Below are 24,126 nucleotides of genomic sequence, written 5' to 3'. Positions count from 1 at the left end.
TTTCAATGGACTTACAATCTTACTTAAAATATTTGATAGGTGGTTCAAGGTTCAAAGTTTTTATTTACTTAATTGCGACAGCATAAACTCTGACATCTAAGGATTCCAGTTGCAGGTTATATTCACTAGACAATGGGACACTTCCAAGAAAGATAATGCTTAAGATACACACACACTATAGTTAGCACTTATTACATTTGATTAACTCGACTAACTTTATTTTATTAACTTTACTAACTTTATTTTTGAAACTTTATTTCAAATGCTGAAATCATAGTGAATGGATGTCCAATGGCATGGAAATGAGCACAGACCTCAAGTCAGTTATTGATAAAACTATACAGTATTCAATACATAGACTAGGAAATAGCGGAGTGATTTCTGCACAGTGCACCTTTAAAGCCAGAATCCTATTTGATTTACTAGAAAAACACTATTGACCCCACGTTTTGCTGAACAGTAGGCTAGTTTGAAATGTCTTTATTGAGGCAGGATGTGAGGAAACAGTCGCCAAAGCCACCACTAACACTTCACATGAGTCTTTCCCAATGATAATGCATGTAGTACATACTGTTTATATCTCATTGAATTCAATGGGGAAGATGTTCGATTTTTTATTTGATGTTATTAGCCATATTAGTGTGTTTAGTTACAGCAAATAGACCAGATTGTCAAAAACCCTTCAGTCAACAAAAAAAGTCTCAGAATCACATGGAAAAGTCACATGAGAATGAATATGCAAAATCTTTGAGATTAATTCTAATAATTTCATGAATAATCAATAGTAGTCAACATATTGAAGATTAATCTGATGCTCATGTATAGTAGCCCACAGTGACTACATTTACGTCCATGATTCTATTGGATTATGTTGGTGATAATAGGGTTTAGCTAAATTGATATTCCATTGACAGCTGACACACATACAGTATATCACAAAAGTGAGTACACCGCTCACATTTTTGTAAATATTTGAGTATATCTTTTCATGTGACAACACTGAAGAAATGACACTTTGCTACAATGTAAAGTAGTGAGTGTACAGCTTCTATAACAGTGTAAATCTGCTGTCCCCTCAAAATAACTCAACACACAGCCATTAATGTCTAAACCGCTGGCAACAAAAGTGAGTACACCCCTAAGTGAAAATGTCCAAATTGGGCCCAAAGTAGTCAATATTTCCCTCCCCGTGTGTGCCACTCATTAATTTTACCAGCACTGCCGGTGTGAACCCTGCGTAGGTGTGTCAAATGGAGTGTCATTGCTCCAGAGCTCTCACACTGGTTGGCCACTGGAAGTCCATCATTCCACTCCTCCATGACAAAGACATCACGGAGGCTGGTGGATGTTAGAGACCGTTGCTACTCCATCCACCTTGCCTGGGTTATGAGAAGATGCCCCACAGATGCTGCAACTAGGGTTGTAGGTCATTGGCCAAGACCATCAGCGGTTTAGGCCAGGTTCCATCACCTTTACCCTCAGCTTCTTTAGCAAGGCAGTGGTCACGTCTTGGAGGTGTGTTTGGGGTCGTTATCATGTTGTAATACTGCCCTGTGGCCCAGTCTCCGAAGGGATGGGGATCAGCCTGCTCAGTGCTTCAGTATCGTCACAGTACATGTTGGCATTCATGGTGTCGCCTCAGATGGAAGCCTCTGCTGAGCTGCCCCAGTAAGCCGGCAGACAGCTCACTGCAGCCCAGCAGACCATGGACACTCCCACCACCATGCTCTGACTGTAGGCCAAGACACACTTGTCTTTGTACTCCTCACCTGGTTGCCGCCACATACGCTTGACACCATCTGAGACCAAATAAGTTTATCTTGGTCTCATCAGACCACAGGACATGGTTCCAGTAATGCCGTGGTCCTTAGTCTGCTTGATGCTGTCAGCAAACTGTTTGCGGAGCTACAGTTCATTGTGGCATCATCTTCATGAAGAGGCTTCCTGTCTGGGACGACAGCCATGCAGACCAATTTGATGCAGTGTACGGCGTATGGTCTGAGCACTGACAGGCTGACCCCCCACCCCTTCAACCTCTGCAGCAATGCTGGCAGCACTCATACGTCTATTTCCCAAAGACAACCTCTGGATATGACGCTGAGCACGTGCACTCAACTTCTTTGGTCGACCATGGCGAGGCCTGTTCTGAGTGGAACCTGTCCAGTTAAACCGCTATATGGTCTATTTACAAAAATGTGAGGGGTGTACTCACTTTTGTGATATACTGTATGTGCAAGAGTGTTCAGCATATTCTAAAATAGTTTTGTTCCAAATAAAGTGTTTAAATGCCTAATATTGCCTAATATTCTCCTTTCATCCCATTGGAACAAAAACCAACTCATAATTGCTTCATTTGGATTACTCTTGTCCAATTGAGGTGTTTTGCTGCGTTCAGGTGCTAGTCGGAACTAGGATACTCTGAAATGTCCAACATGCTAACTGGTTGAATGCAGCATGTGTATAACTACAAGCATTTGTATGGAGCGTTATATTCCAAATGAGTGTTCATTATGACTGATATTACGGGTACATGTCAGCACCCTCAGTAGCTAGGTTTCCATCCAATTGGAGACAGATTTGCATTTGAATATTAAAAAACATGTCCTGACGAAAAGGACTCTGAGCCAATCCATCATAACCATCATATTGTTTGAAGGTACTGCAGCCTGCTCATTGATTGATGGCTCCCTAAAACCTGAAATAAGGCTCTAATAGGATTGCCTCTGATAATTCAAAGGCTGACTCTTGCAGCACTCACTGAATTGCTGATAGAGTTTGATAGCCATCACTATCACTGCACTAATGTTCAATATGACAGAGGAAAATAATGTAAACAATGACAGTCTGATCATGGTGGGTTTGATATATACATACAGTGGGGAGAACAAGTATTTGATACACTGCCGATTTTGCCGATTTTCCTACTTACAAAGCATGTAGAGGTCTGTAATTTTTATCATAGGTACACTTCAACTGTGAGAGACGGAATCCCAAAAATCACATTGTATGATTTTTAAGTAATTAATTAGCATTTTATTGCATGACATAAGTATTTGATCACCTACCAACCAGTAAGAATTCCGGCTCTCACAGACCTGTTAGTTTTTCTTTAAGAAGCCCTCCTGTTCTCCACTCATTACCTGTATTAACTGCACCTGTTTGAACTCGTTACCTGTATAAAAGACACCTGTCCACACACTCAATCAAACAGACTCCAACCTCTCCACAATGGCCAAGACCAGAGAGCTGTGTAAGGACATCAGGGACATCAGGGATGTCCTTTTTATTTTTAAGAAATGGGCCAGTGTAGGGACCTCAAGGGAAAAGATGGGTGTTGAAAATGCCAGGGCCGATTTCTGGTCCCAGTCCGCTCCTGATCACACTACCTGTAACAAAGTGGCATAAATAATGTATTGATGACTCAAGAAGTGCCATGCCAGAATGTCTGGCTGGTGATAAGCAGAGCCATGTATAGAGCTACTGTCTCTAATAATAAGGTCATAGCTCTGTTTAAAAAAATATATATATATGTATTTTTTATCCCATAATTAGTCATACTTTTGACCAATCAAGGCCCTTGAAATCAAAACAGGGGGGGGGGGTCCATTGTGAATAATGCAGATACACCTGAATGATGAGACAGAGAGTCCTGGCAGAAGTAAGGACGTAATTATAAACTGTTATCAAAGCTCAACATTAAACTGATATTTTAAAATAAAAACTCTTGTAGGCCTAAAAAGCTGAATGTTTCTGGTTAGTTGTATTACTCAAAATGTGATTGTAATGGTTGTGTTTAAAAACTCTGTGATTTAAAAGACTCCAACAGACTTGGTCATTTGACAAGTATTTGAAAATATTTGAGTTATGCTTGATTAAGCTTGGACTTTGCACCTTTGGGACTATTCCATTGATTACATTATACAAGGCAACTCAATAAAGCACAACTCAAGTATTCAAAATAATTTGACAAATTCTGACCCAGGTCTGCATACCGAAACAGTGTCTCAAATAAGACGCATACTGTATACTCTACGTCTAGTGCAGCCTATACTAATTGAATCACTATATTGTCCAATCATAGATATCAAAGGTACGCCTACCCTGTGATGTGAATCGTTTATTTTAAAAGTATTAAATGAGATAATAGCTGTACAAAGAGTTGAAAGTTAAATAAAGAGGATCCTACCTGCTGTAATCCTATGGCTCTATTTAGTAGTCAAATACCTACGTAGGGCTATTAAAACTGAACACGGTTCATGTAAGGAATCTATTACTTTCAGTAATGACACATGACTAGCGAGGTAGCCGATAGTTAAAGATAGATATGATAATTAGTCAATGATAGTAGACAAGCTATTAAACACAATGATAGTGTAAATAAACCTGCTGCCTGATAATACACAATGTGTTAGTAAAAAAAGTACTCTGATAAGATGCAGCGTGATGAGTTACAATAATACAGTAAATTTGATGAAAATGCTATTCCCCTGGCATAGAAAATACGACTGTGATATAGAAGGAAGAACAAAAGCCTGTTAGTCAGAAAGTGCATATTCTAGACCTACATATCAAACAAGCAAATGTAAGATAAATAGAGGCCAGGTCATTAAAGTGCAAGATTATTCTGTGGGGATTAGTTTCATTTTGACTCTCATCAATCATTGACATGGATTCATGGATTTTATGGCTCATTCAAATTATATTAGGGTACTGAAGTTAGATATGCTACCAATTTAATGAGTCGATAAACCAGGAATATCCATTGATAGTAAAATGCCTCAGACAGAAAAATGCAACTGTTATCCAGAAGGTATAAATGTAAAGAATCCATAATAATGTACATCTTACAGACCTACAGTCCCTTCAGAAAGTATTCACACCCCTTGACTTGTTCCACATTGTGTTGTGTTACAGCATACATTTTTTGTCACTGGCCGACACACAATACCCCATAATGTCAAAGTGGAATTATGTTTTTCGAATGTTTTACAAATGAATACAAAATGAAAAGCTGAAATGTCTTCAGTCAATAAGTATTGAACCTCTTTGTCATGGCAAGCCTAAATAAGTTCAAGAGTAAAAAGGTGCCATACAGTATCACATAATGAGTTGCATGGACTCACTCTGTGTGCAACAATAGTGTTTACCATAATTTTTGAATGACTACCTCATCTCTGTACCCCACATATACAATTACCTGTAAGGTCCCTAAGTCGAGCAGGAGATTCAAACATAAAAGGCAAAGGGTGGCTACTTTGACGAATGTCAAATATAAAATTGATTTTGATTTGTTTAACACTTTTTTGGTTACTACATGATTCCATATGTATTATTTCATAGTTTTGATGTCTTCACTATTCTACAATGTAGAAAATATACAAAATAAAGAAAAACCCTTGAATGAGTAGGTGTCCAAACTTTTGACTGGTAATGTATATACAGTGCCTTCAGAAAGTATTCAGACCCCTTGACTTTATCCACATTTTGTTATGTTACAACCTTATTCTAAAATGAATTAAATATGTTTTTCCCTCATCAATCTACACACAATACCCCATAATGACAAAGCAAAAAGTTGTTTTCCAAAATTTTTGCAAATTTATATAAAAAGAAAACGGAAATATCACATTTACATAAGTATTCAGACCCTTTACTTAGTACTTTGTTGAAGCACCTTTGGCAGCGATTACTGCATGAAGTCTTCTTGGGTATGAAGATACAAGTTTGGCACACCTGTATATTAGGAGTTTCTCCCATCTTCTCTGCAGATCCTCTCAAGCTCTGTCAGGTTGGATGGGGAGCTATGCTGCACAACTATTTTCAGCTCTCTCCAGAGATGTTTGATCGGGTTCAAGACCGGGCTATGGCTGGGCCACTCAAGGACATTCAGAGAAGCCACTCCTGCGTTGTCTTGGCTGTGTGCTTAGGGTTGTTGTCCTGTTGGAAGGTGATCCTTCGACCCAGTCTGAGGTCCTGAGCACTCTGGAGCAGCTCCTTCAAGTTGGATGGGGTCCTGCTGGTGTACAGCAATCTTTAAGTCATACCACAGATTCTCAATTAGATTGAGGTCTGGGCTTTGACTAGGCCATTCCAAGACATTTAAGACATAAGACATGTTTCCCCTTAAAGCACTTGAGTGTTGCTTTAGCAGTATGCTTAGGGTCATTGTCCTGCTGGAAGGTGAACCTCTGTCCCAGTCTCAAATTTCTAGAAGACTGAAACTGGTTTCCCCCAAGAATTTCCCTGTATTTAGCTCCATCCATCATTCCTTCAATTCTGACCAATTTCCCAGTCCCTGCCGATGAAAAACATCCCCACAGCATGATGCTGCCACCACCATGCTTCACTGTGGGGATGGTGTTCTCGGGGTGATGAGAGGTGTTGGGTTTGTGCCAGACATAGTGTTTTCCTTGATGGCCAAAAAGCTACATTTTAGTCTCATCTGACCAGAGTACCTTCTTCCATATGTTTGGTGAGTCGCCTTTTGGTGAACACCAAACGTGTTTGCTTATTTTTTTCTTTAAGCAATGGCTTTTTTTCTGGCCACTCTTCCGTAAAGCCCAGCTCTGTGGAGTGTACTGCTTAAAGTGGTCCTATGGACAGATACGATTTAATGGTGCTCCGTGGGTTGTTCAAAAGTTTCGGATATTTTTTTATAACCCAATTCTGATATGTACTTCTCCACAACTTTGTCCCTGACCTGTTTGGAGACCTCCTTAGTCTCCATGGTGCCGCTTGCTTGGTGGTGTTACAGACTCTGGGGCCTTTCAGAACAGATGTATATATACACTGAGATCATGTGACAGATCATGTGACACTTAAAGTCCACCTGTGTGCAATCTATTTAATTAGTGACTTCTGAAGGTAATTGGTTGCACCACATCATATTTAGGGGCTTCATAGCAAAGGGGGAAAACACATATGCAAAATACATATGCACGCACCACTTTTCCGTTTTTTTTAATTTATTTTTATTTTTTAAACAAGTTATTTTTTCATTTCACTTCACCAATTTGGACTATTTTGTGTCTGTCCATCACATGAAATCCAAATAAAAATCAATTTAAATTACAGGTTGTAATGCAACAAGAGGAAAAATGCCAAGGAGGTGAATACTTTTGCAAGGCACTGTATGCACGTACAGTCACTGTGGGGATGATGTTATTGATGCACTTATTGATGAAGCCAGTGACTGATGTGGTGTACTCCTCAATGCCATCGGAAGAATCCCGGAACATATTCCAGTCTGTGCTAGCAAAACAGTCCTGTAGTTTAGCATCTGCTTCATCTGACCACTTTTTTATTGACCGAGTCACTAGTGCGTCCTGCTTTCATTTTTGCTTGTAAGCAGGAATTAGGAGGATAGAATTATGGTCAGATTGCCAAATGGAGGGCGAGGGAGATCTTTGTACCCGTCTCTGTTTGTGGAGTAAAGGTGGTCTAGAGTTTTTTCCTCTCTGGTTGCACATTTAACATGCTGATAGAAATGAGGTAAAACTTATTTAAGTTTGCCTGCATTAAAGTCCCCGGCCACTAGGAGCGCTCTGGATGAGTGGTTTCCTGTTTGCTTATGGCAGTATGCAGCTCATTGAGGGAATCCTTAGTGCCAGCATCAGTCTGTGGTGGTATGTAGACAGCTACGAAAAATACAGATGAAAACTCTCTAGGTAGATAGTGAGGTCTGCAGCTTATCATTAGATACTCTACCTCAGGCGAGCAAAACATAGACTTCCTTAGATATAGTGCACCAACTGTTGTTTAAAAATATACATAGACTGCCAACCCTTGTCTTACCCGAGGCTGCTGTTCTATCCTGCCAATACAGTGTATAACCCGCCAGCTGTATGTTATTCTTGTCGTCGTTCTGCCACTTAAACGGTGTGCCATTCAGAAGGTGAATGGGCAAGACAAAAGATTTTAGTGCCTTTGGTAGTGGGTGCCAGGCTCAACGGTTTGAGTGTGTCAAGAACGGCAACGCTGCTGGGTATTTCACACTCAACCGTTTCCCGTGTGTGTCAATGGGCCACCACCCAAAAGACATCCAGCCAACTTGACACAACTGTGGGAAGCATTGGAGTCAACATGGGCAGCATCCCTGTGGAACGCTTTTGACACCTTGTAGACTCCCTGCCCTGACATATTGAGACTGTTCTGTGGGCAAAAAGGTGTTCCTAATGTTTGGTATACTCTGTGTATCTTCTGCATGGATAGTTACATCTGTGCCACTGACTTAGTCTGGCTTTAGGTCCAGTTTATGTACAAATTGATATGTTGGGTTCAGATCTCCATCTCAACCCCATACACAATCCAAGAATGTAAACAAATCAAATCGAACTTTAAATAACGTGTTTAGATTTTTTTTAATCCAATGTATTTTCCATGTAGATTCCATGTCACAATATGTTGACAAATTACGTTGATTCCACCAGTTTTTGCGCAATGGGTATCTTTTTTAATCTAAATTAAAAACATATTTTTTAAGATGGTACATATTTCAAATTAATTCACAGCGGTCTGTAGGTTTTTTATGATGAGCATTGTGACAACTAGCACCAGTCTCCCCTAATGCAAAGACATTTCTGATGTTCTCAATCAATCAATTACAATAATACACACAAAACAGTCTGTATTTCACAAGCAGATTCGTTAACAGAAACACAAATCAAGGGTCATTTGATTTTGTACGACTTACTTTCGTGCTTCGTCTTGTGACAAACTATGTCCTGTTGGTTATTGAAGTACGTGCTGATACAGCTGCCAGTAAGAAGAGCCAGTGCCAAAGCCCAAATAATGTATTTACATATTTTTGAGCATAGACCTGCACACATACCTATCGTGCGTACCTGCATGTGAAAAAAGAAAGAAGACATTGTATTGTGAAACACATTTTAATGATAGCACACATTTGTCCCCTAAAGTCTGCAAAAGGGATTTGCCTACGTATTATGGACACAACTTCAGATAACCTTGGCAACTGGTAACTGTCCAGAACCAATAATGTTTCACAGTTTGATTATTTTGTTTAGGATAATGCTGTGCCCTACAAGGTCTGACCAGCAGAGATGTAAAACCAGGGCATGTATTTTACACATTAACTTATCTCTACTGCACTAGTGGTGAACAACAAACTGATCACTGTGCTTGTGTGTTCCAAATTATTCCCCTTCACTCAGTAGTGCTGAGTTCTCATAACTATACTGAACAAATATAGAAATGCAACAGTTTCAAAGATTTGACTGAGTTACAGTTCATAGAAGGAAATCAGTCAATTGAAATCAATTCATTAGGCCCTAATCTATGGATTTCACATGCCTGGGAATGGAGATATGCATCTGTTGGTCACAGATACCTTAAAGGTATCTAAAAAGGTGGTATCAAGAATATGCATATCCTTGCTTCAGGTTCAGAGCTACAGGCAGTTAGATTTGGGTATGTCATTTTAGGCTAAATTTGAAAAAAGGGTCCAATCCTTAAGAGGTTTAAAAAAAGGTATGGGCGTGGATCTGAAAACCAGTCAGTATCTGGTGTGACCACCATTTGCCTCATGCAGTGCGACACATCTTCTTCGCATAAAGTTGATCAGGTTGTTGATTGTGGCCTGTGGAATGTTGTACCACTCCTCTTCAAAGCCTGTGCGAAGTTGCTGGATATTGGCGGGAACTGGAATACTTCGATCCAGAGCATCCCAAATATGCTCACTGAATGACATGGTGAGTATGCAGGCCATCAAAGAACTGGGACATTTTCAGCTTCCAGGAATTGTGTACAGATCCTTGCGCCATGGGGCCGTGCATTGTCATGCTGAAACATGAGGTGATGGCGGCAGATGAATGGCATGACAATGGGCCTCAGGATCTCGTCACGGTATCTCTGTGCATTCAAATTGCCATCGATAAATTGCAATTGTGTTCATTGTCCGTAGCTTATGCCTGCCTGTATCATAACCCCACCACCACCATGGGGCGCTCTGTACCACAATGTTGACATCAGCAAACCACTCGCCCACACAAGTTGTGAGACCGGTTGGATGTACCGCCAAATTCTCTAAAACGATGTTGGAGGTAAAGAAATTAACTTTCAATTCTTTGGCAACAGCTCTGGTGGATGTTCCTCCAGTCAACATGCCAATTGCACGCTCCCTCAACTTGAGACATCTGTGGCATTGTGTTGTGTGACAGAATTGCACATTTTAGAGTGGCCATTTATTGTCCCCAGCACAAGGTGCACCTTGATATGCCACACCTGTCAGGTGGATGGATTATCTTGGCAAAGGAGAAATGCTCACTAATATCAATGTAAAGAAATTTGTGCACAACATTTTAGAGAAATTAGCTTTTTGTGCAGATGGAACATTTCTAGAATCTTTTATTTCAGCTCATGAAACATGTTGCAATTATATTTTTGTTCAGTGTATATGCATTATTAAGTTAATTCAAAGAGGTATTTGTCTTTGTTATTTATGGTAGTTCCAATGGATAAAGCTACTGAACCCGATACATTTTCGTCCAAATCTGCGGCCTCTTCCAGAAAATCAGTGATTGCATGGTTGTATCATGGGTGGTACAAGCCACAGCTGTCAGTTATAAGTCTGTTAGGCATTCGCTGGATGAGGTTTCCACATAGATACAGCCCCTGGATCCTGACCGTGATTGGCCACCCTGCAGGTCAATCACTCGGCTCCGCCCCTTCTCACTGTCGCTAGTCTGGAGCTGAGCCCCGCCCAGTAGTGTGTCCCACAGTAGACCATAGCGCCACAACTAAACACACACACACACACGTGCAAGCATACACACATACATACACACAAAGAAAAGCAAATATTACATGCCTGAATATAACTAGAATCATAATACTTCAATTACTGTATCTACCCCAGTGTGTGTGTGTGTGTGTGTGTGTGTGTGTGTGTGTGTGTGTGTGTGTGTGTGTGTGTGTGTGTGTGTGTGTGTGTGTGTGTGTGTGTGTGTGTGTGTGTGTGTGTGTGTGTGTGTCTAACTGATGTGTCTGTGTTTGTCTCACTAAGATGTGTATATTTCTAACCTCAATGCTAATATGTGCGTCTGGGTTTCTCCTGTAGAAAATGGCCCTGATGTTGAACTCTGGGTTTCCATCCTCCTTGAACACACGTGTTCTTATGGTGTCGTCCTCACACCAGATCACCGCATACACATCTGGTGCTACACAACACAGATACAGACACAATACATAGACAATTAGTCTCATGTTTGTAGTCTTTGTAATCTTGTAAAAGATGGACATCAAGGTTTGTATACAATGAGATTACATGTGGCCAGTTGTTGGTAAAAGCCACCGTTCCGTATGATGGTAATGTATTTTCTGATAAGGTAAGTTATGATATTGATAATGCATGTTATGATATTGATCATGTATGTTTATAATGTATGCTATGATATTGATAATGCATGTTATGATATTGATCATGTATGTTTATAATGTATGCTATGATATTGATAATGTATGTTTATAATGCATGCTATTGATCATGTATGTTTATCACGTATGATATGATATTGATAATGAATGTTATGATATTGATCTTGTATATGTAAAATGGATTTTATGATATTGATAATGTATGTTCTGATATTGATAATGTATGTTCTGATATTGATCCTGTATGTGTAAAATGTATGTTCTGATATTGATAATGTATGTTATGATAATGTTATGGCGTAATGTCACAGTGATGTAATATATACCTGTCTGTTTAGGCTGGCTGAGTCCAGATGCTCGACGTAGGTGGACGGTGGTTACTATACTGGGCTGGGGAAGACAACACTGCCACAGTGAGGGAGCAGGCAACTCCTCTCTCAACTCACTAACAGAAGGTAGAGCGAGAGAGAGAGAGAGGGAGGGAGATAAATAATAGTAGTGAAGTGGAAAAGGGGGAGAATCGATACAATCAATCATTATCTGGTGCTGACATGCTAAATGCAGAGGGAAACTCAGACAAACCCTTGACATTCTTAACGCCTTCATTCCTAACACATTTCATTCCTTCAGTCCTAAGATACAGTACATTCTATTCCTTCATTCCTAACATTCACACCATTCCTTCATTCCTAACAATCACACCATTCCTTCATTCCTAACATTCACACCATTCCTTCATTCCTAACATTCACACCATTCCTTCATTCCTAACATTCACACCATTCCTTCATTCCTAACATTCACACCATTCCTTTATTCCTAACATTCACACCATTCCCCCTTCCCACCCCTAACCTGAGTCTGAGGTGGGAATGTGAGAAGAGGCGTATCAGGAAGCGTCCTGTGGCCCCGGGCTGGAAGGTGGTGGGCAGGAGGGCGTAGCGGCCGGGGCCCAGGGACACTCGCAGGGCCACGCTACGGGAGTCCATGTACACAGAGCTCGCTGCCTGCTCCACCACACACTGCACACGGCTTAGCCGGTTCACCTCCACCTGATGACAGGGGTGGAGGGTGAATGAATAGAGGGTTAAACACACACAGGAAATATGGAGTATTCACACACTCACGGTCATATGCACACACACACACCTTGGGTGTACTATAGCGTTCTACAGTGGCCCTTTTGAAGCCCTGTGACTCACCCTCAGCACCTCGAAGCCGATGGGCAGATTCTCTCCTCCTCCATCCTTCCTCTTTATCCTCCTGTCCTCCTGCTGCAGACAGATCAACACCTCATCCTCCTTTCCCTGCACCTCAAACATGAACTGAGAAGGGGAGAAAGAGAGAGAGAGAATTTATTTATATTTTTATGCAACCTTTTTTTTAACTAGGCAAGTCAGTTAAGAACAAATTCTTATTTACAATGACGGCCTACCAAAAGGCAAAAGGCCTCCTGCGGGGATGGGGGCTGGGATAAATAAAAAAAATTAAAGGGGGAGAGAGAGTCCTACAGTAGCAGTTTTAGAGTACCACTAATATAGCTTAGTGTCAGCCATGTTGTTTTTAGCTTAGCAATGTTGTTTCCAACAGCGCCACTCTGAATAGGCTTTCACAGGTCTATTTCCATGCCATTAAGATTGTAGCAGTTGCCCAAATAGTTCATATTAATTCCTTACAATTTCAGCAACACAAGCTATTTGCATGCTTGTGGTATATGCATACTATATTTGAGATACTATTCTAGCATCCTGAGTGTCCTTCTCAGAATATCAAGAATGTGTTTTTCACTACAGTCCGAATGTAACAACTAAATTAGGACGAAACAGTTCTCCCCCACCCAGTCATAACCAAACATATTCTGAGTGTAGGATAAACTGGACCTCTACATGGAACCATTTAACCAGCTGTTATGAGCAAAAACCTAGCTGAAGTGTAGGCTCACCTGGGGGTTGTGTAGAAAAGTGTCTTTGTGGTTGATGCATCCTCCACACCTACTCTTCTTATCAGTCTGTTCATCCCATCCTCCATCCACCTCTCCCTCCTTCTTCACCCCCTCCTCCTTCCTCTTCGTCTTCTTCTCCCCTTCTTTCGCAACAACCATTTTTTCCCTCCCTCCACCACGAACAGCTCGACCTCCCCCTCCACCCCTCTGTCTCTCCCCCAGTCTTGCCTCTTTCCGGTCCCCTCTCTGAGTCTGGTTCAACCCCCCAGGCTTGGCAGCATTCTTCCCCAGGTTGGGTGCCTGGCGCCTGGAGAGGAGGGTGCCGGGGGTGTTGGGGGCTGGAGCCCACTCCCCAGGGCAGCGTACTTCTCTCCAGTGAGTTTTGGGCCACAGCAGGGATCGTTCTACCAGACGACACACCACCACGTCTGTGAAGTAGCGGCAGAAGTCCTCAAACTCCATCCTGAGAGGAGAGACACCCCTATTTATTTAGCTTTTCAGGATGAATTGAAGTGTATTTGTTAACGTATGCTATGCACTGAGCATTTAAGTTGTTTTCTGTTAAAAGAGTAACATTTATTTGACTGTTTGTTTTTACCAGAACTCCCCCACATCTCTGACTATGAGGCCCATCTTCTCCCTTTCACCACGACCAACCTGCTGCCAATGTTGAGACCTGAAGGTGGCGCAAAAGGGCTCTGTGTCAGTGGTTCCCTTCATGTGTGCTTTGCTATGAGACCCTCCAATTTTGTGGCCAACCAAAATAGACAAAAACATGTTTCTAGCCAGATCCTGACATTTGTTATGACCCAAGTGAGGCTACCTTGACCTTGACCTATGAACAGTACAGTAGTAGCCCCCTCACCCCTGACTCCAGGGCCCGGTCCAGTCGGCTGTACCCCATGGGTTCCTCATGCGCACCATGCAGAGGCGGCCACCACAGCCACCCAGCAGCGACCACTCCCCCAGACGCACTTTCCTCACCGCGGTGATACCGTAGGCATGGCCCCGCACCAGACCACAGTCTAGTACTGACTCTACTGTCTCCCCCTCCGCTGGCTGGGACAGACAGAGAGACACAGACAAAGAGAGAGACAGAGACAGAGCGAGAGAGAGAATACAGATATGCAATACAATACACAATAGAAATACACTAATATCAATACACAATACAGGCACTCTATGAAGGTCCCCTGATTTGTTTAGTAAGAATCATGCACGATACTATAACTACACAATAAACAATACAGATCATTAATCAATTAAGGCATGTATCTGGAGTGTTTATGAGGACAGGAAAGAGGAAGGGCAGAGAGCGAACAAGTCAAAGACAAGAGAACGTGCCAGGATAGAGAGCATGCAGTGTCACTCCTGTCATAGTACAGTAAAGGTTGGTGTTAATGCTGGACTATGCTTAACATAGCCACTATATAGCCAACTGTCTCTCTATGACCCAGTACAGTACAGTATTCAGAGGTGACCTCTCTGCTAGAATGACATTCATAGAATCTCTCTGGCCCAATCCCAAACCATTCATTACCACCCTTCATGCACATGTAATATCTAGGGCACGTGGGCACCAGTTTAGATTGAGGCCTCCAGTATTGGTCTCTGGTATTGTGATGGATTAAAGTTCCACAGTCAAGCTGATCTTTTAGTACTAATTCACTGATCTAAGGTCAATTAAACATTTTCCCCACACATGGTTGCTGTTACGTTTTGGGGAGGGTAAGCTGATCCTAGATCTGCCGTTAAACAGAGAAACGTCTATTGTTCACTGACCCGTATAGAGCAGGTGATGAGGGCTCTGCGTCCATGAGCCTTGGCCAGGGTCTGGAACAGTGCCCTCCTCTGATTGAGGTGCAGGGTGAGGGCCTCCCTGTCCAGGCTTAGGGGCTCTGACACACCCCCTGTGAAGTCGATCAGGGCCTCTGCCGTGTTACCGCCTTCCAACGCCTCATAGCAGCCGTTCAACCTTGGTGAGAGAAGAGAGGGGGAGATTAGTGGGTGGGGAACAAGAGGGGAGAATACGAAGGTTGGAAGACAGGGAAAGAGGGGAATCGTTGAGGATGAGGAGAGACATTGAAGGGGTGGAATGGGGTTTATTTTGTCAAGTGTGTATTTGCTGTGTGGTGTATACTTAAGCAATAAGGCCCAAGGAGGTGTGGTATATGGCCAATAAGGGCTGTTCTTATGCACGGCGCAACGCGGAGTGACTGGACACAGCCCTTAGCCGTGGTATATTGGCCATATATCACAAACCCCCGAGGTGCCTTATTGCTATTTTGAACTGATTACCAATGTAATTAGAGCAGTAAAAATACATGTTTTGTCATACCCGTGGTATACGGTCTGATATACCACGGCTGTCAGCCAATCAGCATTTAAGGCTCGAACCACCCAGTTTATAATGTATTCATTAGATAACAATTTACTAGGTGCAACTGGGACAATAAGATATTAATTGACTGATTAACAACCTTTCTCTTAGCCAACCTGAAATCTAATTTCTCAGCTGGTTCTTGGCTTTAGCATAGTTTAAAGTCTCACTTGGCGTAGGCCTTCTCCAGCAGGGCGCTCCAGAACTCCCGTGGCGTGGCTGAGCGGCAGAAGAGCAGCGTTCCGTCCTCACTGACTGGCAGGCGGTCGTCCACCACCACGTCTGTCCAGCGCCCCAGCCGCCAGAAGCGGAAGTGGAAGATTCCGGCGTACAGGTCGGGACGCTTGGGGTTCCACTCCTGCTCCGTGTGGTCAGGAATCACCTGGTAGTTTAAACCAATCAAATAAATGTTTTTTTTTTTTAAGTTTTCAGGGGTGGTTACTGAATGTGTTATTACAGTGGTCACAGGGTGTGCAGGTTTTTGGTCCAGCCCAGCGCTAACATGTCAGATTAAGCTATAAGCAACTGATCATCAAGACCTCTCAGTGAAATTTAAATTAAATCAGTGACCAGGAAGTAAACCAGTGAGGTGACCTACAGAGATTTGGCTTCTGCCCTTTGACCCCTCACCTTCTTCCAAAGTGAAGGTTCTGAGGCCAGACAGGAAGTGGCCGCCACCATCCAGCAGTTACCCAGACTGCCTTGGTGCAGATCTCGCGTGCTGATGCCATCCACAAAGAGACGAGGGTCCTTACACAGCTCCTGAGAGAGAGAGCGAGAGAGAGAGAGAGAGAGAGAGAGAGAGAGAGAGAGAGAGAGAGAGAGAGAGAGAGAGAGAGAGAGAGAGAGAGAGAGAGAGAGAGAGAGAGAGAGAATTCTAATGTATTATAGGCCCAAAAGTAAACTGGGTGTAAGCCTATTGGATCTAGTTTATCTTGTCATGGTGCCATTGTATTTGTTAGGACTAGTGTGTTGATCCAGTTTACGCTTATTTTACTTTGATGTCAGAGCAGTGTAGAAGAGAGAGATCCTGTCCAATTGGAGCTGTTGATCTTATGTTTTGACAGTATCAGGTCACAGCAGAGTTATAAGGATACACACACTCATACACTAACACACACACACGCCCACACACACTTCCACACAGGACATAACTTGTCCAAATGTAACTTTAGAAAAGTTATGAACTTCATTTTCCCTTAGATGATATCATGTTCAACCTACCGGATGAAGTATGAAGCTGACTGGATGATAGCTGAGGAAGGGAAGTTCACAGTGTCCAAGCATCCTGTGTGTGTGTGTGTGTGCACGTGCGCGATTATATGAGTGAGTGTGTGTCTCACTGCAGAGTGAGGTGACAGATGTCATCCTATCATTTGACCCCCGGTGGATGCACGCTTAAAATACCTGCACAGAGCATGAGGAACACACTACAGAAAAGAGTGAGGTTAGCTACCACCTATAATATCAGGCACATGCACAGATAGGGCTCAACCAGTCCTCCAGCACCGACCCTTTTGCCCTCCTACAGAAAAGTGCTCTGTCAGCTCTGGATTTTATGAATTACTTTTTACATTTTATTTTGAGTCTCTTTTCATTTTGCTTTTCATTTGAAGTGAAATGAATTGCACATCAAACTAGCTAATTTCATAAGCTCTGAATATCAGAAAATTCCCCTTCTGCCACAAGAGCGCACTCATCTGCATGCAGTTTACACTGACTGCGGGCGCCGGACGGGGAGACTTGCATACTGGTAGGAGCAAGCGCGAAACAGTAGACAGAAGTTTTTTGGACATTTTAAAAGGCATTTCCTTGCAATTCTACACAGTTTGACATTACTTATTTAATACATTAAAAAAAAATATGAATGAGAGATTTGGCTATAGAAGTGACAGTTCTTACCGATCTCTACAGCTTACATCCAAAACAAGTCCCCGCATCCCCCGTGGCAGTTTTGTCTATGTATAGGAGGCTACTTTTTAGTTGGATGTGTCATGTGTGTCTCTCACTGTTAAGGCGCCCCCATACTATGTTCGGTTTGCCGAACTCGGCTTGGCAAATTGGACGTCTGTGCCACGCATACTCCCTCGCATAAGACCTTTGCTTGAAAAACTAGAAAAAGCATCAATATTAATGTTTGTCCCTCTTGAGGCGCTGTAGCAAAATAGTCAGAAGTAATCTAAGATAAAGCAAGAAATATGTCATTCATTTGGATGTTTTTGCAGAGGAAGTATTAGTTGCGCAATTTTACATCTAACTAAGATTTTTGGTGCATTATTTATCAAGTGAAAAAATGTACACGAAAACTAGTTGAATGACACTTCTTTGAGGAATCCCATCCATCCTGTCCGTACTGTTGACCAATCACCGACAAAGGGGCATAGACTTCGGCTACCGAACTTCGACCTGCTGAACACCAAAACACCACAAAATGTTGTCCGAAAATATGTGCAAACTGTTACGACTGGGAATTGTGCAACAGGCTTTAGGGACAGAGAAGGGGACAATTCAACTGCATGTTAGTAAGAGGCAGATGTAAGCAGCAGAACAAATTCAAATCAAGTACAAATTTGTTTGTTTCGACATCACAGCTAGCCAGCTAGCATATTAACATCTAATATTAACATAATAACATATTAACAACATATTTACATTCTCACCATCATTAGCTGATAGCTGATAGTCATTATTTTCCCAATGTCAATCATCTGTCACCATCTCTAGGCCTAGTAGTCAATGGCACTAGCTGGCTTACAATCTGTGATGATGAGTGACTGTGTTGTTGCAGAAAATAAATAGGCATATAACTAAACTCACCCCATTCCGTACAAATGTGCGCAACCACAACATTCAAACGAGGCTACAGAGAAAACTAATGGGACTGTAGCGACTGTGTTGACTTCAAAATCGGGGGTGTGAACTAGGTTTCTATTCAAGCGTTGATCGACATGGTAATAGCTCTATAGTATTGGAGAAAAGTTGAAAAAACTGACCATCCGTTACATCGTGACGTGTCATGTCGTAACGTACAGCACGCATAAAGCAACTATTTCTGTCTTACAATCTCTCCACCAGGTGTAGCACTTCTCTCATCGTTTAAAAACAAGAAATGGACAGTGACGGGGGTAAAGGTGGGATACCTAGTCATTTTTTGCATCATCATTGCATTCGATCATCATTCTCAAAGCTGCTGTTTACTTCTAAGATCACTTTAGCACCACCCTAAAAACCCGATTCAAATTCGACATAAACCTTCAAATAGGTATGTAATGACACATTATATAAACTCTTTATAGTGTTTTATATACATTTTAGAGGCGATAAGGTGATAAGTTGGACAGATCGAGTGAAAAAAAGCAATTTTCCCACACAACCTCTCCTTCTCACTATCACGCATTAGTTTCGCTTCCCCACCCGCCATTTTTAAAAAGACCCGACAGGGCTCATTGCCTGCTTGAATTATGCAGAAACGGGCAGCGTTTAGGTCATGTAATTGATCATGTTGGAAAGGGGAGAAATTGTGCTTTACAATGGTATTGACATTACAGTTGATCTGGAAGTATTACGTTTTTGGGGCGCTAAAATAAGGGCAATTGTACGGACCAAGGCGATGTACGAGTTTACGTTAAATGCTGAAATGTTGGCTACAGAGGCAGTTGTTAAGACACTACCTGTAAGTACAGTATTATATATTTAGCATTACAATCAACATCAGACCTTCTATAATTTGTGTATCTTGTATGTACAGTGCATTCGGAAAGTACTCAGACCCCTTGACTTTTTCCAAATTTTGTTACGTTACAACCTTATTCTAAAATGGATGAAATAGATTTTTCCCCCTCATCAATCTACACACAATACCCCATAATGACAAAGCGAAAACAGGGTTTCAGAAATGCTAGCAAAAAAAATATTTAAAAAAAACTTTTCTCAATACTTTGTTGAAGCACCATTGGCAGTGATTACAGCATCGAGTCTTCTTAGGTATGATCCTACAAGCTTGGCACACGTGTATTTGGGGAGTTTCTCCCATTCTTTTCTGCAGATCCTCTCAAGCGCTGTCAGGTTGGATGGGGAACGTCGCTGCACAGCTATTTTCAGGTCTCTCCAGAGATGTTCGATCGGGTTCAAGTCCGGGCTCATGGACATTCAAGGACTTGTCCTGAAGCCACTCCTGCATTGTCTTGGCTGTGTGCTTAGGGTCGTTGTCCTGTTGGAAGGTGAACCTTCGCCCCAGTCTGAGGTCCTGAGGGCTCTGGAGCAGGTGTTCATCAAGGATCTCTCTGTACTTTGCTTTGTTAATCTTTCCCTCGATCCTGACTCGTCTCCCTGCCACTGAAAAACATGCTGATGCTACCACCACCATGCTTCACCATAGGGATGGTGCCAGGTTTCCTCCAGACGTGACGCTTGTCATTCAGGCCAAAGAGTTCAATCTTGGTTTCATCAGACTAGAGAATCTTGTTTCTCATGGTCTGAGAGTCATTTAGGTGCCTTTTGGCAAACTCCAAGCGGGCTGTGATGTGCCTTTTACTGAGGAGTGGGTTCCGTCTGGCCACTCTACCATAAAAAGACCTGATTGGTGGAGTGCTGCAGAGATGGTTGTCCTTCTGGAAGGTTCTCTGAAAGGAACTCTGGAGCTCTGTCAGAGTGCCCATCGGATTCTTGGTCACCTCCCTGGCCAAGGCCCTTCTCCCTTGATTGCTCAGTTTGGCCGGGCAGACAGCTCAAGGAATAGTCTTGGTGGATGGAAAATTTCTTCCATTAAATAATGATGGAGTCCACTGTGTTCTTGGGGATCTTCAATGCTGCAGACATTTTTTGGTACCCTTCCCCAGATCTGTGCCTCGACACAATCCTGTCTCGAAGCTCTATGGACAATTCCTTCGACCTCATGGCTTGGTTTTTGAACTGACATGCACTATCAACTGTGGGACCTTATATAGACAGGTGTGTTTCTTTCCAAAACATTTCCAATCAATTGAATTTACCACAGGTAGACTCCAATCAAGTTGTAGAAACATCTCAAGGATGATCAATGGAAACAGGATGCACCTGAGCTCAATTCCGAGTCTCATAGCAAAGGGTCTGAATACTTATGTAAATAAGGTATTACTGTTTTTAATTTGTTATACATTTGCTAAAAATTCTAAAAACCTGTTTTTGCTTTGTCATTATGGGGTAATGTGTTGATGAGGCAAAATTGTAATTTAATCAATTTTAGACTGAGGCTGTAACGTAACAAAATGTGTGTCACGATCGTTCGAAATAACATTCGGACCAAGGCGCAGCGTGATATGGGTTCCACATCGTTTTATTCGTGAAATGCACAAAACAAGAAAAAAGCAAACAATACGTGAAGCTATGGAGTGCTCACAGGCAACTACACATAAACAAGATCCCACAAAACACAGTGGGAAAATGGCTGCCTAAATATGATCCCCAATCAGAGACAACGATAAACAGCTGCTTCTGATTGGGAACCATACCAGGCCAACATAGAAAAAAACAACCTAGATTACCCACCCTAGTCACACCCCGACCTAACCAAAATAGAGAATAAAAAGGCTCTCTATGGTCAGGGCGTGACAATGTGAAAAAAGTCAAGGGGTCTGGATGCTTTCTGAATGCATTGTATGTCTTACATGTTAAGACTACATACAACCACAACCTCATATCCAATAAATAGCCAACCTTGAAGACACACCGCTACACTTCCCCACTCATCATCACAGACATATGCTATTTAAATCAAGTGTTTCTTTTATAAACACACACTGATACCCTGGTCATTTTCAGATCCTAATCCGCAACACGCGCCACACACACTCTGGACCGGGTCGGGTTACTCTGTCCTGACGTCTCTGGTCCTTTAGAAAGGCTTTAATTAACTAGATCTGGAATAAAACCTGCTGAGTGGATGACTAGAATTAGACTGGTGCCCCCTGCCACAGGGAGAGGGCATGTAGGGGGGTCCAGCACGAGTGTGTGGTTTTAGACAGAAAAATACATTGACTGATTGATTTCGATGGAATAATGTGTTATCAGGATTTACGGTCTTTTCTGTATTGCGTTGTCATCAACTCCAATTTGAATGTTAGCCTAGGTCGTTAAATATCCTGCCCCATATTTGCTAAATATGTTGAACATGTTTGTGGTGCACATTGTTCAACTTGCTTTGCTTCAATATGGAAATGCATTGTTAAACATAGGCTCTAGCGTTCACACCTATATAGGGGCTGGGCCTCCTGTAAATTGCAGTCTGGACATGGACATGCCAAACCTAGTCAATAAGCAAAAATTGACTACGCTATTGTATCGTTGTCTATGTGCTAGGCAGATTCTCCAAAAAATCCATAGTTAATATAGGAGGACTGAATAGTTTGGAAGTGCGTGTCTTTGATAATTGGGCAAGGAGTGCTCTTTGAAAATTGGGATGGGTAGCCTATTTGAACAAGCAAAATGAGGTATGCAGGTATGTGAATTGTGAATATTGAAAAAGCTTGAGGGCAAAAACCTCCGAAATATGTCACAGCACTCTCAGTAGACCATTAAAAAAACTTTATTCATAGTCTGTTGGCTAATGGCCAGGATAAAAAGATGCATCTGTGCGATGCTGCTAAACCAGACATGATTAAGTGGAAGGAAAGGCAATGCTTGATTTTTTTATTAAATTCAACGAAATGCAGCGAAACTATTTAAAAAAAATAATTCTAAATATGAGATTCACCGGCACAAAAGGCACATCTCTCCTTCCATGGGCACTGTGCATAATGGCTAAATTCATTATCACCTGCGTTAGTAAAACCTGCTTTTTGTGGGTCTTAAAACTTCTCATTAGCGCTGCATGAAATCTTCACAGGCCCAGTGCAGTCAACAATGTTATTTCCCTTTGTTTTATATACACTGAGTTTACAAAACATTAGGAACACCTTCCTAATATTGAGATTCACCCTCTTTTGCTCTCAGAAAAGCCTCAATTTGTCGGGGCATGGACCAGGGATGTTGACTCCAATGGTTTCCACAGTTGTCATGTTGGCTGAATGTCCGTTGGGTGGTGGACCATTGTTGATGCACACGGGAAACTGTTGAGTGTGAAAAACTCATCAATGCTGCAGTTCTTAACAGACTCAAACTGGGGCGCCTGGCAACTACTACTGTACCACATGAAATATTTTGTCTTGACCATTCGCCCTCTTAATGGCTCACATCCACAATCCATGAGGAAACCTACAGCAAAGGTCATGCTGAAGTACTGAAATTCCCACAGAAGAACGTTGTAACGTTCTCTGAACATTCCGAGAACATGACTTTAAACAGAACCATGAGTAAACCTGTAGAATACGTTATGCTGGAGTACTGAAATTACCACCTAAGAAACATGGTTCTCAGAACCTTATGTGCTAGCTGGGTATCCTGCACCATTCTCAGAACATTGTGGGAAGGTTGTATGCAAAATAACCATAGGACAACCACGCTCTCACCAAGCTCTAACAAACATGGTTCTTAGAACGTTATGTGCTAGCTGGGGACACACCTCAAATATTGCCTCCTCTCCGACCTCAGCACAAGGGCTGATGTTAGACAGGTAAATTGCCAAACCTGACTTTAGGGCTGGAAAATTCCAGAAATTGATGAAATTGCATTTGACACTTGCACTTCCTTAGCACTCATCCACTCACTCTTTCCAATTCTCTCTCCCCTCCATCTCCCAATCTCTCACCCGTGGTCTCTTCCATGTGAGTCCAGGGGGTGGGTCTCGTTTGTAGAAGAGTGACAGTGCAGAGGGGGGGAAGAGGGGGTCCTGGAAGAGCTTGCCCCGCCGCAGACACGCCCTCTTCAGCTTGTGGAAACTCTGCCCCTGGAACCCATACACCCTCTCTGGCATACTGAGGATGAGAGAGAAAAAGTGGAGACAGGGATTGAGAGAGAAAGAGATGGGGCATGAGAGAGGATATGGGGGAACAGCAAGGAACATGTCTGCTCATTTCATTATTTAGAACATGATATTACATATCCTCTCATTCTATTGGTGTCTAGGGTAAGATAGTTTCATGTTGTTATTGTTATTGTCACATGCACTAGTACAGTGAAATAACTTTCTTGCTTGCTCTTTCACAACAATGCAGTAATCAATATCAGTAGTAGGAAGACACATTTCAGTTGAAGGCATTCAGTTGTACAAATGACCAGTATCCCCCTGTTCCTTTCATTTCCCTTACTATAAAACATTTATTAGAAAGTCAAGTAGAACAAAAACAAACGAGAAATAGAAAGTAACTAAGCTATTCACAGATAGTACATCACATTAATGAAAAGTGTAGAGCTAGAATGGTTAACTTTAAGGTCATCGGGGTCAGGGGGAAGGGACATGAGGTGAGGACACAGTCATTAGACCTAGCTACTGCCA

The 24,126-nt window shown here is 42.2% G+C and overlaps 1 protein-coding gene across 6 annotated transcripts; it reads right to left on the bottom strand.

The window, feature by feature from the left end:
• Positions 1 to 10,347: 10,347 nt before the first annotated feature.
• LOC139561377 (calpain-5-like) lies at positions 10,348 to 23,619 on the bottom strand. 6 transcript variants are annotated; one of them, XM_071378418.1, is made up of 13 exons: positions 17,619 to 18,832; positions 16,941 to 17,146; positions 16,347 to 16,478; positions 15,887 to 16,098; positions 15,119 to 15,311; positions 14,202 to 14,395; positions 13,935 to 14,012; positions 13,337 to 13,799; positions 12,597 to 12,719; positions 12,250 to 12,446; positions 11,721 to 11,839; positions 11,041 to 11,177; positions 10,348 to 10,757 (listed from the first exon to the last, which is right to left on the bottom strand). In XM_071378418.1, exons 2-13 carry the CDS (start codon positions 17,082 to 17,084, stop codon positions 10,581 to 10,583), a joined length of 2,169 nt encoding a protein of 722 aa, XP_071234519.1. In that variant the 5' UTR covers positions 17,085 to 17,146; positions 17,619 to 18,832; the 3' UTR covers positions 10,348 to 10,580. The 6 variants fall into 6 exon arrangements, with proteins under 6 accessions (XP_071234519.1, XP_071234520.1, XP_071234518.1 ...); XM_071378419.1 differs by having other exon boundaries at positions 16,941 to 17,004; XM_071378417.1 differs by having other exon boundaries at positions 16,941 to 18,125; positions 18,534 to 18,832.
• Between the last annotated feature and the right edge of the window lie 507 nt (positions 23,620 to 24,126).

The sequence above is a fragment of the Salvelinus alpinus genome, chromosome 31, assembly GCF_045679555.1.
Source record: "Salvelinus alpinus chromosome 31, SLU_Salpinus.1, whole genome shotgun sequence".
Classification (NCBI taxonomy): Eukaryota; Metazoa; Chordata; class Actinopteri; order Salmoniformes; family Salmonidae; genus Salvelinus; species Salvelinus alpinus.
This window is presented reverse-complemented; position numbering and strand designations above follow the sequence as displayed.

Excerpts from the sequence above, each read along its gene's own strand:
- LOC139561377 (XM_071378421.1), bottom strand. The coding sequence starts at position 23,604 with ATGCCAGAGAGGGTGTATGGGTTCCAGGGGCAGAGTTTCCACAAGCTG. Across the intron at positions 14,013-14,201 it reads ACCGGGCCCTGGAGTCAGGG|GTCTCAACATTGGCAGCAGG; the intron begins GTGAGGGGGCTA and ends CGCCACCTTCAG. Across the intron at positions 11,840-12,249 it reads CATTCCCACCTCAGACTCAG|TGAGTTGAGAGAGGAGTTGC; the intron begins GTTAGGGGTGGG and ends ACCTTCTGTTAG.